Source organism: Sus scrofa, chromosome 3, assembly GCF_000003025.6.
Source record: "Sus scrofa isolate TJ Tabasco breed Duroc chromosome 3, Sscrofa11.1, whole genome shotgun sequence".
Taxonomy (NCBI): Eukaryota; Metazoa; Chordata; class Mammalia; order Artiodactyla; family Suidae; genus Sus; species Sus scrofa.
In genome coordinates this window covers 96,739,030-96,758,808 of record NC_010445.4, presented here as the reverse complement: position 1 = coordinate 96,758,808, position 19,779 = coordinate 96,739,030, and the positions used below count along the sequence as shown (strand labels likewise).

The following is a 19,779-nucleotide window of genomic DNA, read 5'->3' as shown; positions in this document are numbered from 1 at the left end:
GTAACCCAGAGAGCCACAACAGGAACTCCCCAAGAGCAGTCCATTTGAATGTTAAGTCATTACATAAAATATGTGTGCTCCCTACTCCCCTGTGCTGCCCCTTCCCCAGTGACCTCACTCCTTACTGGTTCAGTCTCACATACATGGGCACATACCATCTCAGGGCCCTACCCCTTGCTGCTGCTCTTGCCCAGAGTACTCTTCTCTCAGGTGACTGCTGAGCTCCCCTACTTCCTCCAGGGCTTGACTCAGTGTGGGTGATGCCTTCCTGACCACCTTATTTTAAAACACATCATCTGGAGTTCCCATCATGGCTAAGTGGAAACAAATCTGACTAGCATCTGTGAGGATGAAGGTTTGCTCCCTGGCCTTGCTCAGTGGATTAAGGATCGTCAATGCCATGACCTGTGGTGCAGGCTGCAGATCTGACGTTGCTATGGTTATGGTATGGGCCAGAGGCTACAGCTCCTATTCGACCCCTAACCCGGGAACCTCCATATGCCGTGGGTGCAGCCCTAAAAAGTCATAAATACATACATACATACATACATAAAAACACATCATCCTTTCTCCAAGTGCTTCTTTCTCCTTTCCTGCTTTTTCTCCTTCATTTTTCTCACCAGGGATAAGCGTGATAACAGTGTTGGGCTTTAATTTTGCTGGCCAGTGTCTTGCTTTCCAGATGGTGGGCTTCTCTAGATTTAAGTCCACTCTAAGCACTGCAGGAGAGGGTCAAGCCTTAAGGTAAAAGTTGTCAGGGCTGCCTGGATAATGGAATTTTATGCAAACTCAACCAGGCACACCACATTCTAGGTCTGGGATGACAGAGCTTATTATAAATCTTAACCACTTGTAGGAATGGAGTTCTTGGTATTTTTTCTAGGCTTTAGGGTGAAGCTGAGACTGTGGGGCAAAGATCTTCAAAAGCCTGTACGGGGCAGGTGGGGGACAGGGAGGAACTCAGAGTGAGGGTCTTCATGAAGCCACCAAATGATGAAAAACCTACAGTATTCAGTACAAATTTAGGCAAAATGTTTTACACACACACACACACACACACACACACGATACATATAAGTGCATAAACTCTTTGTGTTCTTGATGAAAATATGTACACTGTGAGCTTCTTGAGGAAGGGGACTGTGTCTCATTCATATCTGTATCCCCGGTGCAAAGCCCAGTTCTGACAATTCAGTCAAGAACTAGGAAACTCCTGTGTGGCACAGTGAGTTAAGAATCTGGCATTGCTGCAGTTATGGCACAGGTTGCAACTGCAGAGCAAGTACGATCCCTTGCTCGGGAACACCTGCATGCTGTGGAGGTGCAGCCGAAAGCAGAAACATAGTCAAGATCTAGATTCAGAGTCAATCCCAGTCACTTAACATAGTTACTGACATATAGGAAGTACTCAGTATAGAATAATGGTTTTGAATATTATTTTATTATTTTGTGTGTATCCTGGAGCAGGTATCACATGTTTTGAATGAATCAATGTTTTACATTTTGGAAACCATTAGAATTCTTAAGTTTCAATCTTCTGATTTCTAACATTAGGGTGTTGGATATTGGAAATCTATGTAATATGCAAACTGGAAAAATACTTACAATGTGAAATTGGCATCTTTGAACCCTGGTCCTAGGCATAGTGCTTGACATATAATAAACGTTTGTTAAATGCTGAATAGTGAACACCAAAGTGAAACATCCCATGCTACTACTCTAACAGGTAGCTATTACATTTTAAATAGCATTTGGACAGGAGTTCCCATCGTGGCTCAGTGGTTAATGAGTATGATTAGCATCCCTGAGGACGCAGGTTCAATCTCTGGCCTTGCTCAGTGGGTTAAGGATCCAGCATTGCCGTGAGCTGCGGCGTAGGTCACAGACGTGGCTTGGATCCTGTGCTGCTGTGGCTGTGATGTAGGCTGGCAGATATAGCTCCGATTCGACCTCTAGCCTGGGAACCTCCATATGCCGCAAGTGCGGCCCTAAAAAGCAATAAATAAATAAATAATAGCATTTGGACAGCCTAGATGGAATATCACCTATAGCTTGAGCAAACCATAGAGCTGAACAACTTCAAATAGAGTGTATAAACTGTGCCTAAAGTGTCAAGAGTCCTGAGCTACTTTGTAATTCTTTGAAATATGATTTCAGGTGAAACATGGCTACTCCAAAAGAGTCTGGTGTACACTTATAGGAAAAACATTATATTATTTTCGTAGTCAAGAAGATAAGGTATGTATGTGTATGTAATATGCTAATTAGAGGGATTTTTTTGTTGGTTTGTTATAGCTTCAAGTTTTTCATTTCACTGTTGCCAGTCAAATTTTAGAATGTTTGATAAGGTTGAAATTATATATAACATTTGATAAGGTTTATATAAATTTTATATAACTCAGGTAATCATAGACCTAACAAGGATCTTAATTATAAATATAAGCCTTAGCAACTTTTAATTAATGCTTCTCCTAAGACTTAGAAAAGTCTTCCTCTACCCCACCCTTAACCATCAATTTCTCATATTTTCCAGATCTGACAGGCTAGGTAAGGTCGAATGAGGAGAATAGCAAGCCAGGAAAGAAGAGCTGGGGTAGGATGGGGGAACTGAATCCAGTTCTGTCCTAGGCCCCTGAATCCCAAGGCACCACTTATCTATCCATCCGTCTACCTACTTCTATCCCATTTATTCATTTTATACTAACCTCTCACCCAAAAAACTCATTATCCTCATTTTTAGAGTCCAGAGATGGATATCTTCCAAAGGTGAGATGTATGCCTAATTGTCATTACGGACACTCCATGTCACCTTCGGATTACTGAAACTATAACAATTGAACCAACGTGGGCCAAGAGTACTTGCATAAAATAATGCCAGCTCCACAGAATAGCAGCCTGTGACTGATTACCATGCTAATGAGACTAAACTTCTTGGTCCACTGACCATGTAGGTCAATTATTATTTCTCTGTTCTGTTTCTGCAACCTGCACCCTCCTTTCTGACTAGCCGTATTTAAGATGCAAGCCATTATTCTCAGTACCGTTCATGGGATGGGAATTAGCACAGTGCAGCCAGTGAGCCATTTCTGAAATCATGTGGGAATGCACTCATAAAAACAACACAAGGATAAACACAATAGAAAACGGTCTATTCAGTATGACCCTAACTAATTATCAGTCAGGAAAACAGAAGCCATTCTGCGTATTCCAGGTATAATGGTTTTACTAGAGAGTTAGGGACATATATAACTTTTAGAAAAGTTGGGGGAATAGAGGTCAGAGAAGAAGCCACCACCAAAGGTCCAAGAAGTTAGCACTGGCTGTGTGAGCACGATGCACAGAGGCAGCTGGTCTTCAGCAGTTTACTGGGGAGCCCCTGTGACGTTCACATCAGCCTAGGCAACTGACGGCAGCTGTCTCAGGAGAACAATGACTCCTCTGTCACCCTTCCCTTCCACATCACAGGCCAGTTCTCTCACAGGCGAGCTCTAACTGGGAACCACACAGCAGAGGGCATTCTGACAAACAGTTCCCACCTTTTTTTCTGCAGTTACAGGGAGACTTTAGAAGAGGGAGGTTGGGGCTGAGTTTATAATTCTCAGTCCAGCGCATCTACATGAATATACACATAGCAAGTGGAATGGACTGGGAGTTTGGGGGTGGTAGATGCAAACTATTGCATTTGGAGTGGATAAGCAATCAGATCCTGCTGTACAGCACAGGGAACTGTATCTAATCACTTGTGATGGACCATGATGGAGGATAACATGAAAAAAATAATATATATATAAATATATTTATATATATATATCTGGGTCACTTTGCAGTACAGCAGAAATTGACAGAACATTGTAAATCAACTATAATAAAAAACATTTTTAAAATACACGTAGCAGCAGGATCAGAGAGAACTACACCAAAATGTTGAGTAGTGGTAGAATTATGGATGATTTCTTTTCTTCCCTTTTTTATACCTATTTTTACCAAGTTTCTATAATAAGCATGTGTTTTATAAGTAGAACAATAATTTAAAATTTGCTGAGAGTAGAATTTAAATGTCCTTACTGCTACTACTCCTACTAACAATTTTATTATTTAATAAAATAGATAACATTGATCACAGAAGGAAAAAGTCAGACGAATGTAGATGGATGAACAGAACTCCACTGAAGTGATTGGAAAAATATTGAGAATGCTTGTGACTCAGTTTAGGCCTACTTCGTTTTGTGCTATCGATGTATCAGAAACAGTTCGTCCTTATCCCAATGAGTGTCTTTTTAAAAAGTCAGTCAAGATATTTTAAAGCACCAGGTCTAGTCACTGTTTATGGAGCCATGGTGAATCCTTTGGTAAAAGGATCATCTTTAAATACTGGGGTGGATGGAGCCTTGGTTGTCATGTGATTGAACACGCCTGAAGCACACACTCAGGATGGTATTGCCATGCATTGTCAAAGTAGAATTCGTTTTCTTTATCCCATTTTTTTAAAGCTCGCTTTGTATTTATTCATGCGACTTTTCTGCCTACATTTTGCTTTGTTCTACTGCCTTTTTCTGAAAGTATAAATACGTTCATTTCGCATTTTGCCTTCAGAAGTAAATCTTCTTTATTCAGTGCTCAGAATAGTGCTCTGCACATAGTAACTACTCAGGAAATAATTGTTATTAATTTAACGGGGAAAGGCAGTGTTCCTCATAAAAGACAACACATTTAATTAAGTGAATTAATTTTTTACTCTTATTCAGCCACCCGGCAGGTAATACTGCCTTTTAGGTTAGATGTCAAGGGAGGACCTCGCTGAGAAGCTGATGTTTTAATTAGACTCTGAAGGAAGTAAAAGAACTGAGAGCATCCCAGGCTGAAGGAACAGCAAGTGCAGAGGCCCTGACAGGAGCATGTTTGGGGAATAGTGAGAGGGTCATCGTGACTGGACTGGAGTCCGTTAGGAAGAGAATAAAAGGAGATGAGATCAGAGAAGCAAGGGGACCAAATCACATAGGGCCTTTCAGAGCAAGGACTTTGGCTTTTACTCCAAGTAAGACGAGAAGCCATTGAGGGTTTTTGAGCAGAGCAGTGACATGATCTAACCTCTAACACGACCCTCCAGCTGCTGTCTGAAGGGAATTAGGAGGAGACTGGCTAGGAGGCAGTTAGATCCAGGCAAGAGATGATCGTGGTGTGATGTGGCTGTGGGGGGGTGAGAAGAGACCAGATTCAGGGTATATTTTGAAAGGTTTGCTCACGAGATTTGTTAACTGAAAGAGTGTGGGAGATGAGAGCAAGAAAAGGATCAGTGATGATGCCAAGGTTTTTGGCCTGAGCAGCTGGAAAGATCAAGTTGCCAACAACAGAGATGGGCAGACTCAGGAGAATAGGTCGGGGGCCAGGGGAGGACTTAACGAGCGATGTTTGAGATGCTGTTAGACATCTAAGTAGAATTTATGTGAGTCGGGAGTTATCAGTGTGGGTGTAGCTAATACTTGCTGGTACTAAAGCCATGAGCTTGAATGAGGTCACCCCGGGGGGAAGTGAGTGTAGATGGGAAAAGAGTCCGTTGACTGAGCGCTGGGCCTGAGCATGGAAATGTAAGATGGTAAATGGGTGAGAATGAACTTTTTCAGGCTGCAGTTGCAAACCTGACTGAATACTTTAGAAGCTGTACATGTCTGAAGCAGACTGTGTATGTTCATGAAATAAAAGTACTTAATTCAAGAAAGGTTTTAAAACAAACAGGCTAAAGATTCAATACAGCAGATAATTGTTTCTGTCAGTAAAAGACTAGGTAAAATTTAATGTAAATCATTTTTAGAATGTTTTTCTTCCCCTTAAATTAAGATGGAAGAAATCATGGCATTTTTTGGGTGGTACTTTACATATATAAGTGCCTCAAACCCCTTCTCATTTGTTGAAGTTTAGGATGGTGGTTAATCACACTTCTTCACACCAGCTGTCTACCTTTGCTACTTTTTCTATGAATAGTATTGAAACTATGTATACACTTGTCCTTTTGATCCAGTGGCTTAATCAAATCAATTTGGGGGGGGGGTCAAATGGCAAAGGAATATTTTGACTGAATAACCTAATTTCTTGATGAGGTAATGGGTCATTTTGGTCCAAATGAATAATCTGAGCCACAGTACAGAAGTATCTTCCTGCTTTCTCCACCAAAGTCAAATGTCTAGTATTTGAATTCTTCTTTTATGTTACATCGGGCATGTTGGTTGTGGTTTCTGCTTTTGTAACAATGCAGGTCATCCAATTACCTTTAAGCACTCATTTTAAAAAAAGGTATGCTTGGACTTGGAGAACAGACAGACTTGTGGTTGCCAAGGGGGAGGGGGAGGGAGTGGGATAGACTGGGAATCTAGGGTTGATAGATGCGAACTATTGCTTTTGGAATGGATAAGCAATGAGATGCTGCTGTTTAGCACTGGGAACTGTATCTAGTCACTTATGATGGAGCATGGTGGAGGATAATGTGAGAAAAAGAATGTATGCATATATTTGCGACTGAGTCTCTTTGCTGCACTGTAGAAAATTTGGCAGAACACTGTAAACCAGCCATAATGGAAAAAATAAAAATCATTTAAAAAAAGATATGCTTTATAAAGGTAAGAGTGGAGAGGACTATGAAAAATTTTGGTAGGAGAAGATTTAGAAAGTGCCTTCCTTACAATTACAAATATTTACTTTAGTTTCCTTTAGGTCAGATCAAACTCTGGGAGGCTAAAGTTGAGGAGGTTGACAGATCCTGTGATTCAGATGAAGATTATGAAGCCAGTGGACGAAGTCTGTTATCCACACATTACACTATTGTGATCCACCCCAAAGACCAAGGTCCGACTTACCTCCTCATTGGATCCAAACACGAAAAGGTATGTAAGGACTAACTGGTTGATTTAGAATGATTTTGACTATTGTCGTTACATATTGGTAATAATGTTCAAATGATCATAAGTACAAGCAAAGATTTACATATAAACTTGGACATAGTATTCTTTTAAAAATGATTTTATTTCTGATATATTTCAAACACAAGATATGACAGACACCCTTTTCTACTTAATAGATATTAGATTTCATGTTTTTTTAATCAGTGTGAAATTAGTAGCCATCTAAATGTTCAACAGTAGGAAATTGATTAAATATATATATGTCCATATGAAAAAATATTTTGAAGACATTATCTTTTTCTGTAAAAAACAGATAATTATAATTTCTGAGTTTTACTAATATAGTAAAAGCCCTTCCTTAATATAATCGTAGCTATGTGAAAATATAATGTACATATATATTTTAATAGAGGAAAAAAGGCCAGTAGAACAGAAACATGGGTTCTTTCCTTTATTTCTTTTTTTTTTTTTTTTTTTTTTTTTTGTCTTTTGCCATTTGTTGGGCCGCTCCTGCGGCATATGGAGGTTCCCAGGCTAGGGGTCTAATCGGAGCTGTTGACACCAGCCTACGCCAGAGCCACAGCAACGCGGGGTCCGAGCCGCGTCTGCGACCTACACCACAGCTCACGGCAACGCCGGAACCTTGACCCACTGAGCAAGGGCAGGGACCGAACCCGCAACCTCCTGGTTCCTAGTCGGATTCGTTAACCACTGCACCACGACGGGAACTCCCTTTATTTCTTTTTTCTCTTTTGGCTGCATCTGTGGCATGCAGAAGTTGCCTGGCCAGGGATCAAACCTGTGCCACAGCAGTAACCAGAGGCACAGCAGTGACAATGCCAGGTCCTTAACCCACTGAGCCTCGAGGGAACTTCATAATTAATGTATACAGCTTGATGGTTTGGAAATAATCATGTACTCATGAAATCATCACCACAATCTATGCTATAAACCTAACTATCACTTCCAGAATGTTCCTGTACACCTCTTTTTAAGTTATTATTTGTGTGTGTGTGATAAAAATTACTTAACATTAGATCTAGCCTCTGAGTAAAATGTTAAGTATGTAATACAGTATTGCTCACTATAGGAACTATGCTGTACAATAACCCTCTAGGACTTTCTCATCTTGTATAACCACAACTTTGTACCCTTGGACTAGTACCACCCTGTTTCCGCCCCACACCCAGCCCCTGGCAACCACCATTCCACTCTCTGCTTCTATGAGTTTGACTGTTTTACATCCATCACATAAGTAGTATTATATGGTATTCGTTTTTTTGTGTCTAGCTTTTTTCACTTAGCTTAATGTTCTTCATCCATGTTGTCACAAATGGCAGGATTTCCTCCTTTTTAAGGCTGAATAATATTCCATTATATGTACATACCATATATTCTTTTTTTAATTTATGTTTTGAATTGACTGATACATATTGTTTAATAGATTTTAATAATTGTATGACATTAAGCCATACTTTTCCTTTTTTTTTTTCTTTCTTTTTTTGCCCCCCCACCCCATGGCATTGGCGTTCCTGAGCCAGGGATCAGATCCGAGCCACAGGTGCAACCTAGCTGTGGTAATGCCAGATCTTTAAGCCACTGTGCCGGGCCAGGGATCCAACCTGTGTCCTGGCACTGCAAAGATGCTGCCAATCCCATTGCACCACAGCGGGAACTCCCCATGTTTTCTTTACTCATTCATGCATTGATGGACACTTAGGTTGCTTCCATGTCTTGGCTATTGTAAATAATGCTATGATGGACATGGGGGTGCATGTATGTTTTCAAGTTACTGTTTTATATAAATTTATTATAATGCTTCCTTCATATAACTACTCAGAACTAGAATTGCTGGATCATATGGTAGTTCTATTTTTAGTTTTTTGAGGAATCCCTGTACTGTTTTCCATAGTGGCTGAACCAATTTACATTCCTTCCCGAAGTGTACAGGACTCCCTTTCCCCACATCCTCAGCAACACTTGTTATTTCTTTTCGTTTGTTTGTTTTTGAGAGTAACAATTCAAACAGGCGTGAGGTTTTCATTGTGGCTTTCAGTTGCATTTCCCTGATGGTTAGTGATGGTGAGCTCCTTTTCCTGTACCTGTTGACTATCTCAATATCTGTGGAAAAATGGTTTTCAGATCCCATTTTTAAATAGGATTGTTTTTCTTTTTGCTGTTGAATTGTATGAGTTTTTGTTGTTTTTTGTTTGTTTTGGCTGTATCCGCAGCATATGAAAAGTTCCCAGGCCAGGGACTGAACCTGCGCCACAGCAGAGACCAGAGCTGCTTCAGTAACAACACTGGATCCTTAACTCCACTGTCCCACAGGGAACTCCTGTGAGTTTTTAAATATATTTTAGATATTAACCCCTTGTCAGAAATATGATTACAAATATTTTCTCCCATTAAGTATGTTGCCTTTTCATTTTGCTGATTGTTTTCTTTGCTGTGCAGAAGCTTTTCATTTCATGTAATTCCACTTATCTATTTTTCTATTTTTACTTTTGTTGCCTGTTTTTGGTGTCATACCTAAGAAATCATTGCCAAGGCTAATGTCCAAAAGCTTTTTTCCTCAATGTTTTCTTCTAGTTTTATGGTTTCAGGTCTGATGTTTAAGTCTTTATTCCATTTTGAATGGATTTTATGTATGGTGTGAAATCAGTGTCCAGTTTCACTAAAAAAACATGTGGGTATCCAGCTTTCCAAACACCATTAATTGAAGACATTATACTTTGCCCACTGCATTCTTGGCAGTCTTGTCAAAAATCAGATGACTATATATATATGTGTGTTTATTTCAGGGCTCTCTGTTCTGTCCCATTGGCCTAATGGGGCAATCATTAGGCCCATTATGGGCCTAATTTCAGCTTTTATGCCAGTACCATACTATTTTGATTAACTTAGCTTGCTATTATATTTTGAATTAGGAAGTATGATTTCTCCAGCTTTGTTCTTCTTGATCAAAATTGCTTTGGCTATTTGGAGTCTGTTGTGGTTCCGTGTTAATTTTAGGATTTTTTTTTCTTTTAAAAAAGCAATTGGAATTTGGATAGGGATTGTTTTGAATCTCTATGAGTTGCTTTGGGTAGTGTGGACCTTTTAATAATATTAAGATTGGATGTCTTTCCATTTGTTTGTGTCTGCTTTAGTTTCTTTTTTTTTCTTCTTTTTAGTGCCGCATCTACAGCATATGGAGGTTCAGCTGAGGTTGAATTGGAGCTGCAGCTGCCGGCCTGTGCCACAGGCACTGGTTCTGAGCCACATCTGTGACCTACACTGTAGCTTGCAGCAATGCTCGATTCTTAACCCACTGAGCAAGGCCAGGGATCGAACCCACATCCTCATGGACACTCTGCTGGATTCTTAACCCCCTGAGACACAATGAGAACTCCACTTTAGTTTCTTTCATTAGTGCTTTTTGTTTTGGGGGTACAAATCTTTCACCTCTTTGGTTAAATTTATTCCTAATTATTTTATTCTTTTTTTTTTTTGACTATTGTTTTGGGATTGTTTCCTTTCTTTCTTTCTTTCTCTTTTTCTTTTTTTTTTCTTTTTTTGTCTTTTTAGGACTACACCGGTGGCATATAGAGGTTCCCAGGCTAGGGGTCAAATCGGAGCTGTAGCAGCTGGCCTGTACCACAGCCATACCAATGCCAGATCCGAGCCACGTCTACAACCTACCACAGCTCTCATCAACTCCAGATCCTTAAGCCACTGAGCAAGGCCAGGGATCGAACCCATGTCCTCATGGATACTAGTTGGGTTCGTTAACCACTGAGCCACAATGAGAACTCTAGGATTGTTTTATTAATTTTCTTTTTGGATATTTCATTGTTAGTGTATAGAAACACAACTGATTTTTGTATGTTGATTTTGGATCCTATAACTTTGCTGAATTTATTAGTTCTAACAGTGTTTTATGGAATCTTTAGTGCTTTCTGCAAATGAAATAAGGTCATCTGTGAACAGAGATAAGTTTACTTCTTCCTTTCCAATTTGGATGCCTTTTATTTCTCTTTCTTACTCTATTGCTCTGGCTAGGACTTCCAGTGGTATGGTGGATAGAAGTGGCAGGAGTGGGCATCCTTGCCTTGTTCCAGCTCTTACAGGACAAGCTTTCACTTTTTCACCATTGAGTATCATATTAGCTGTGGGCTTTTCTAATATGGCCTTTATTGTGCTGAGGTATGTTCTTTCTGGGTATTATTTTCTTCCTTAAATTTTCTGGATTTCCTAAGTATTTTGTATGTGTTCTTTGTATGTACTGGGAATTGTACTTTAAATTTGATAACATTAGTTGTATTTATTAAAAGAGTATTAATTGGTTGTGTTTATTCTAGCCTCTTAATGTCATGTTACCTTCTTACTTTTTTATGCTTCTCTAAGAAACATCTAGAAAATAGAAAATAATAAAATGTGATCAATGGGGAAGAGGTACTATGAGCACAATTCAAGTGAGCCTGCTTCAGAACTCTTTGACTAAGTGGCTTTTAGTTAATATTTTAAAATTAAGAGGTTTTTTTTGTTTTTGTTTTTGTGTTCCAGTGTCAGAGTTTTCTACTGGTTACCCAAGTTGTTTTTTTCTTTCAGTCATCAAAAGCTATATCTTGGTTAACATCTCTATTAATATGTTTTGATTTTTAAGGACACTTGGCTTTATCACCTGACTGTTGCAGCTGGAAGTAACAATGTAAATGTTGGATCTGAATTTGAGCAACTTGTCTGCAAATTGCTGAATATAGAAGGGGAACCTTGTAAGTTGATATGTTTTTATGGTTTATGAATGGGTCCTCTTAGTCTGTTGGAGTTTCGAATTTGTGGGTTCCTGTTTCCCTGCAATGTATCCATCTTTTCATCAGCCTTGCTTCTCATAGGCCAGGATTCTCATTGTGTTCCTTCGACTCCAGAGACACCATCATTTTTCAACATACCGTATCCTATCACACCTCTTTGCCTTTGCTCACATTACTCCCTTTGCCTGGTACACCCTCCTTCCTTTACATTCCCCACCAACCTGTTAAAATTCTACCTACCTTGGGAGTTCCCCCGGCCAGCCCATCCCAACTCAGCATCTGGCTCATAAAAGGTGCCTGATAAATGTTAAAATGATGTCCCAATGCATTTTGCCATTTAACCCTTTTACAACATTTGTCGCTTTGCATTGAAATTTTTTTTAATGACTAAGTTTTCCCCATTGAGAGTCTAGATTCTAAGCTCTGTTTTACTTAATAATAGAGATCACATTTTATTTGCAGTGTCTAGCCTAGGAATTTAAGAAATGCTGATTTTAGGAATGACTTCAAGTTCTTCTTTATCTTTCTAACCTCCTCCTGCTCTGGCTTTTCCTCTCTGTGTCTTCCCCCAGCTCTCTCTCATGTATAGTCATCTCACTACCTAGATCACCAGTTTTTAAAAAAAATTTTTTATGGCTGCGCCTGTGGTATATAAAGGCTCCTGGAATGGGGATCGATTCTGAGCCACCGATGTGACTTATGCCACAGCTTCAGCAATGCCAGATCTTTTAACCCACTGAGCCAGGGATTGAACCTGCACCACCACAGTGACCCAAGCCACTGCAGGTTGGACATTTAACCCACTGCACCACAGTGGGAACTCCCTAGGTCACCAATCTTTAGCACATTTAAGTAACATGACAGTGGCCCGGCAGACTTGTTTGGGCCCAGAATGTTAGTACCAAATTCTTTCAGACGTAATTTATCCAAAACAGAAATATGAGAATCCAAGTTTCCTGGAAACTGAAATAAAATAATGTTACCAGAGGTTTTGCACGACTTTTATGACTTAAAGTTGTGAGCCAGGTCTGAATGAGCTAATTTCGAAAAGGAGAATTGGAGGCCAAAATAATTGATCATTTCTGTTTCCTGTTCGTATTTCCTCTGTATTTAGCCTCTCAGATATGGAGACATCCTACTTTGTGTCACAGTAAGGAAGGAATCATTTCCCCTTTGACAACACTGCCTTCAGAAGCTCTACAGACAGAAGCTATTAAGTTATTTAAGGTAAACTTTCATATGGAGTTGTATATTATTAAAAATGTTCATAGAAAAAAATTAAAATTTAGGTTATAAAGTTTCACTCTTTCCAGGAAAATTCAAAATGTGATGATAATGCTGCTGAAGAAGAAAATCTCCTGAAATAAAATCAGGTGAATTTAAAATGCTTTCTGAGTGAGGATTTGAGATTTACTGAAATGAGCTATTTATGGTTTGGGCCATGTGAAACACTTCATCAGAGAAGAAGCATTTCCTCCTCAGAGGGAGAGAGTTGTGACATCACACGTGCCTCGGTGTTGGAAGAGGGATCAGCACTCTTCTTCTCCAGCACTGCTCTCAAATTCTTATTCTTCAGCCTCTGTTTGAAATCCCTGATCACTTGAAACTTGCCATTCAACTGTATCAATTCTTTGCCCCTCATCTCTGTCATCAGTCGCCTTCTGGTAACTCCTCAAATTTCATTAAGGAAATTAATGAAATTAAAGAAGTGGCTCCCAACTCACATTCCCTCTACCTCCATTCTTGCCATTACCCTGCATGACTTTCCTGTCACTTCACTCACCAATGCCTCGGCCTTAAGATTCCTGACCTTCTCAAGGTCAGTAAGCTTCACCTCTACTCTGCTTCACCATCCTGTTCTTCACGTTCATGCTATGACCTCAACATTCCTTATAAGAACACCACTTCTAAAAGCTTAAATACTTTTTTTTTTTTTTTTTTTGCTTTTGCTTTTTAGGGCCACACACATGGCATATGGAAACTCCCAGGCTAGGGGTTGAATTGGAGCTGCAGCTGCAGGCTTCTGCCATAGCCACTGCAACGCAGGATCTGAGCTGTAGATGTGACCTACACCTCACAACAATGCCAGATCCTTAACCCACTGAGCAAGGCCAGGGATCGCCGCTGAGCCACATCGGGAACTCCTAAAAGCTTAAATTCTAATATGTCTTTTTTTAACCATGATCTCTTAGCCCATGAGCTCTCTTATTTTCTTACTCTTCCTTACTCTTTCTTTCTTCTTCATATGCTCACTGAGACCTCTGTTTTGAGCCACTTACTTTCTTTGAGGTCAAGAGAGAGCACAATAACTCCCTCTTGACTTTTCTTCCTTCTTTATCCAGTCTGGATGGCTTTCCTAATACTCATAGTTCTTTGGGACTCATAATTCCATGCATTCTTCAGCCAAACCCCGTCAGATTTCAGTGCCACTGTCTTATTTGCTTCCATATTAATCCCGGGGGTACTGCTAGAGAGCATCAAATAGCCAAATGGACTGGAGCCAGTATAAATCTATGGTCTTCATTCCTTAGGACCAACTGTTTCTGCTTTTGCTTTGCTTTGGTCACATCCCACTCAGATTTCCTTCTCAGTAATACTCCTCACAACAAACTTACCTTCTAGTTCAGTTGGAAAATTAGAGGGCATCAGAAATGATCACCTCAAATCTCTATTCCTAACAAACATTCTTTCATTTATTTTTTCTTCCATTACTCCAAGTCTTAGAATATAGTGTACCTTCTGTAGATTTGGTTTTTGACTTTCCACCAAGATCTTGGTAATTTATTTCCCCCTCATCTCTTAAGAGTCTCAATTTTTGTCTCTTTTTGGGCTTTTTCTTGCCTACATTCCCCCTATCTCAAAAAGTTTGTGTTTACTAGATAATATTAAAGAATTATTGTTAATTTGGGGTGGGGGATGATAATAACAAGATGGTTATGGGAAAAAATCTTTATCAATTGGAGGTCCCCACTAAAGTATTTCTTGGTAAAATAACATGATATACATTAAAATATTCCAGAAAAAAAAATGGACTCAGGGGTTGAATGAAACAAGTGTGGGAGAATGCTGATAATTGTTGATATTAGGTGATGGGTACATTAAACTAGTCTCTCTACTTTTATTCATGCTTTAAAATTACCATAATGGAACATTTTTTAAAAAGCCACCTGTAGAATACAAAAATACCCAAAGCAAGAAAGACTTTACACAACTACATTTGAAAATCTGAATTAAGTGATCAACTTTATAACAAAAAAAATGGCCAAAATCAATTACACAGCCAAATGAAAATTCAAACAGGGGAATTTACCATATTTTATAAGTGTGGGTAACTTCAATGCTGTTACAGCTGTCCTTAAAGAATAGGAAAGGAAATTTTGCAGCTCAAAGACGTAGCAAGAAAAATTATCCAAAATGAAACACAGAGTTAAAAAAAGTTGAATAGAGTATGGTGAGCTATAGGATAATTTGAAGTACCCATATATATATGAACAAGAATAAAAGTAGAGAGACTAGTTTAATGTACCCATCACCTAATATCAACAATTATCAGCATTCTCCCACACTTGTTATATATATATATAATTCCATCTGGAATTAGAGTTCCACAAAAGGAGGCAAAAAATGTTCCCTTAAAATAAATGCATATTCTGCTCTGAGGAGGAGTATTCTACAAATTAGGTAAAGTAAGTTGACAGTGTTTAGAATTTCTAAATCCATACTTATTTTCTGTCTACAGTTCCATAGTGGGAACTGTTCTCTCAAATATTGACAGAGAGTACTGAAATCTCTGACTTTAATTGTGAATTTTGTCTATTTCTCCTTGTAGTCCTATCAGTTTTCGCACCATGTACTTTGAAGCTATGTTATTAAAACATTTAGGATTGTTATGTCCTCTAAATGGACTGACCCTTTTATATTATGAAAATTACCCTCTTTTTTCTTTTCTTTTTTTTCTTTTCCAGGGCCACATCCATGGCATATGGAGGTTCCCAGGCTAGGGGTCTAATTTGAGATGTAGCCACTGGCCTACGCCAGAGCCGCAGCAACTCAGGATCCGAGCTACGTCTGCGACCTACACCACAGCTCATGGCAACACCAGATCCTAAACCCACTGAGCAAGGCCAGGGATCGAACCTGCAACCTGATGGTTCCTAGTCAGATTCATTAACCACTGAGCCACGATGGGAACTCCTAAAAATTACCCTCTTTATCTCTGGCAGAATTCCTTGTTCTGCAGTCTACTTTGTCTGGTGTTAAGGTGGCCACTCCGGATTTCTTGACTAGTGTTATCACAATGTATCTTTTCCATCCTTTTAAACAAAAACTATTGCTGAGAAGAGAATCAATATAATTCATGCAGAATAAATCTAATCATTTCTCACCTTGAGTATATCAATTTTTTTCATTTAATTCAGACCTGCCAGCTTTTTATAAATGCAGCAGTTGACTCTCCTGCAATTGATTACCACATATCTCTAGCCCAGAGTGCTTTTCAAATTTGTCTGACACATCCTGAGCTACAGAATGAAATTTTCTGTCAGCTCATTAAACAGACAAGACGGAGACAGCCGCAGAATCAACCAGGACCCCTGCAGGTATGTATTGATACATATACATACAATTTTAAATGATTTCTGTTTCTGATTAGAAGAATAATACATAGTCAATATAGACATTTAAAAAATACAGAAAGTTTGAAAAGGAAAAATAGCTGTTAATATTTTGATATATATCAAATATTTTGATATATATCCTTTCAGTTTCTTTATTTATAGTTAATGTATATGTGTATATATTTGGGCACGCTCAGTTTTTCACATTGCTTGAGTTACCATGTGCATACTACTTTTTTTTTTACATAATAAAATACATATATTTAAACGCAATTACATTCACACAGATTATTATATCATGGATCTTAAGAACAGATTAAAATATTTAAAGAAAAATTGAAATGTAATAGATAATACTAAATAGCAAAGATGCAAGCCATACAAAATGGGATAAAGTATAGAATAAATTTCCTATTTGTCTCAGCATATTTTCCATTCCACTTCTCCGGAGGGAGTCACTTAATCTGTGCATACTACTTTTTTAAAACTATGGAACATAGTCATTTATCCTATAGCTTTCAGCAGTCTTCCGTTGCATTGTATCAACTGCTATACATTTAGGTTTTTCCAATTATTTTTCCTATAATAAATACCACTGCAGTAAACATCTTTAAACCTAAATTTTGTATGCAAGTCCAGTGCATTTCATTGAATCAACGTCTAGAACTTTGCTGTATCTTCAGCGATATTCAGTATAATTCTTCTTTTAATTTCTTTTGAGGTAAAAAGTAGTATCTCACTGTTGATTTTGGATGTATTTCTTTAATCATTAGGGCAGTTGAATTTATTTTCAGGGTTTTTTTTTAGTCACTTGAGTTTACTCTTCAATTGAAGAGTAAATAATAATCTTTGCTTATTGACTCCCTGTCAACCACAGAATGAAACAAATTTCTTACCCTAGCATGGATCCAAGTTTTGTGGAACTTTGAGGCTTATGCAATGAATACTCTCTAAGAAAAAGAATATAGAATACATTACTTTTACACATTTTAAAAGAGCATATGACCATGTCATATGACTCTGACAGCTCCGAGGGCCTGCCCCAGGGATTTGGAGGGGACCTGTATGTGAGAGGGGTGGTGAGGCTTAAGCTTCATTTGCCTTAAGGATCCTTCATAGTCTGGCTCCAATGGCCTCTTCTCTCTCACTTCATCTTATGCATCCTGCCTTCAGCATTCAGTGAATAAATAAACTCTCCCTATTCTTCAAACACACCCTGCCTTTGCATTATCCTTCACCTTGCACTTGGCATTATTCCTGTTATGTGGATCCCCCTGCTTTCTTCCCATATGTGGACTTCACAGTCCAGCCCAAGCAGCATCTCTCCCGTAAATTCTTTCCTGACTCCCACAACAGTTAGTCACTCCCTCCATTGGTTACACTTCAAAAACGTTATTACATTGATTTGACAATGGTGTATTATAAATTACTGTTTAAATGTATAACATCTTCTCCTAGACTGTGGGTTCTTCAAGGGCAGGGTCTTTCCTTCTTCTCCTTTTTATTATTATTTTTTAATTTTATTTATTTGTTTGTTTATTTATTTATTTATGTCTTTTGGGGGGCTGCACCCATGGCATATGGAGGTTCCCAGCTTAGTCAAATCGGAGCTATAGCCAATGGCCTATACCACAGCCACAGCAACTTGGGATCCGAGCTATGTCTGCAACCTATACCACAGCTCACGGCAATGCTGGATCCTTAACCCACTGAGCGAGGACAAGGATCGAACCCCCAACCTCATGGTTCCTAGTCAGATTTGTTAACCACTGAGCCACAATGGGAACTCCTTTTTTACCATTTTTCAATCCATCTTTTCTCAGTGCTATTACTTATATTTCAGTGAAGGAGTTAACACATAAATGAACAAAAAGGAACAATTTCTCTAATCTTTGGGTGTGATATCAAAAAGGACTACCATGTTATGTCTTTTGGTACCTCAGTTGTAGACAACAGTTTGCACAACTGGATGGATTATGGACCTCAGCCAATATGAAGCTTTTATATTTTTATGTACTATAAATGCTCTAAACAGATAATGTCTATGTGGAAGAAGCAAAAACATTTTGGGGTCAAAAAAAGATTGGTTCCCTAGTGGTTCAGTGGATTAAGGATCTGGCATTGTCACTGCTGTGGCACAGGTTGGATCCCTGGCCCTGGAATGTTCATATGTCATGAGTGCAACCAAAGGAAAAAAAAAAAAGAAAAAAATTGTCATCATCCCCTTGACCTCCCAGCCTCTGTCAGGCACACTCACTTGACTTCGATCTCTGCTGACCATGTGGTATCTAACCTCTGCTGCTTCTCTTTGCCCAGGGCTGGCAGCTCTTGGCCCTCTGTGTTGGGCTCTTCCTTCCTCATCATCCTTTCCTGTGGCTCCTCAGACTCCACCTAAAGAGGAATGCAGATTCCAGGTATGCAAGCTACTAGCCAGCAGCCTCTGACAGTCTACAATAAATCTAGGTATTTAGGAACCTGCCAGGTACATTTGTGAAAGAATGTGTGAAACAAATGTTGGTAAAGGAAGCCTTTGGTTATCATTTATGTGAAACTGGGAAAACACTTCCTTTGTTATGCTAAATCTCTTATGGAAGATTGTGGTAAAAGCTTGACAACTTCCATTCAACTTGAACTTGAAGACTTCTCTGATGGTCTTCCCACCTTTTCTAATTATGCGCATTTGAATTCCTTCAGAATTTTTACTCCTTTGAAAAAGACCTTTAAAATCCAGTTGTCACAATGATTTTCTTTCACTGGGACCCAGTGTGCCTGGCCAAGGAATATCAGGATCATTTGTCCAAGAGGTTCAGTTAGGTTGTTTAAATAGACTCTGGGACTCAAACAAACAAACAATAGGAAACAAAAAACAACTTGGAAACAGTAGGAAAATATCCTCCAGGTCATAATACATTTTGCAGATGCTGTCATCAAGGTTGTGTGTTTTTTTTCTTTTTCTTTTTAAGGCTACACCTGTAGCATATGGAAGTTCCCTGGCTAGGGGTCTAATCAGAGCTACAGCTTCCCGCCTATACCACAGCCACAGCAGTGCAGGACCCGAGCCACATCTTCGACCTATACCATAGCTCACAGCAACACTGGATCCTTAACCCACTGAACGAGGCCAGGGATCGAACCCATATCCTCATGGACACTAGTCGGGCTCGTTACCACTGAGCCATAAGGGGAGCATCCAAGATCATGTAATTTCAGTTGTAGTCATTGAGGACCACCAGATGACGGTGACAGTTTAAATCTACCTGGAAGGCAGGTGAGGGAGTTCCCTAGGGGCACAGTGGGTTAAAGATCTAGTGTTGTCACTGCAGCAGCTCAGATTGCTGTTGTAGCACAAGTTCCATCCCTAGCCCAAGAACTTCTGCAAGCTCCTGGTACAGCCAAAAAAAATAAGAAAGAAGGCACTTAAATACAAATATATTTAGAAGTGTTATAAATATGCTTTTATAAATGGAACAAAAA

The 19,779-nt window shown here is 39.1% G+C and overlaps 1 protein-coding gene across 5 annotated transcripts in view; it reads left to right on the top strand.

Moving 5' to 3' along the window:
- PLEKHH2 (pleckstrin homology, MyTH4 and FERM domain containing H2) overlaps positions 1 to 19,779 on the top strand; it is a 126,035-nt gene that overhangs the window by 74,623 nt on the left and 31,633 nt on the right. For 4 of the 5 annotated variants that reach the window (XR_002342738.1, XR_002342739.1, XM_021087575.1 and 1 more), the window contains 6 exons: positions 2,158 to 2,238; positions 6,696 to 6,875; positions 11,542 to 11,650; positions 12,804 to 12,916; positions 16,108 to 16,287; positions 18,622 to 18,719. Coding sequence is in view for 3 of the 5 variants with exons in the window: in XM_021087575.1 (XP_020943234.1) it covers positions 2,158 to 2,238; positions 6,696 to 6,875; positions 11,542 to 11,650; positions 12,804 to 12,916; positions 16,108 to 16,287; positions 18,622 to 18,719 (761 nt within the window). In the remaining 2 variants the exon portion in view is untranslated. The remainder of the gene's footprint in view (positions 1 to 2,157; positions 2,239 to 6,695; positions 6,876 to 11,541; positions 11,651 to 12,803; positions 12,917 to 16,107; positions 16,288 to 18,621; positions 18,720 to 19,779) is intronic. The other variant, XM_021087574.1, reaches the window with a different exon arrangement.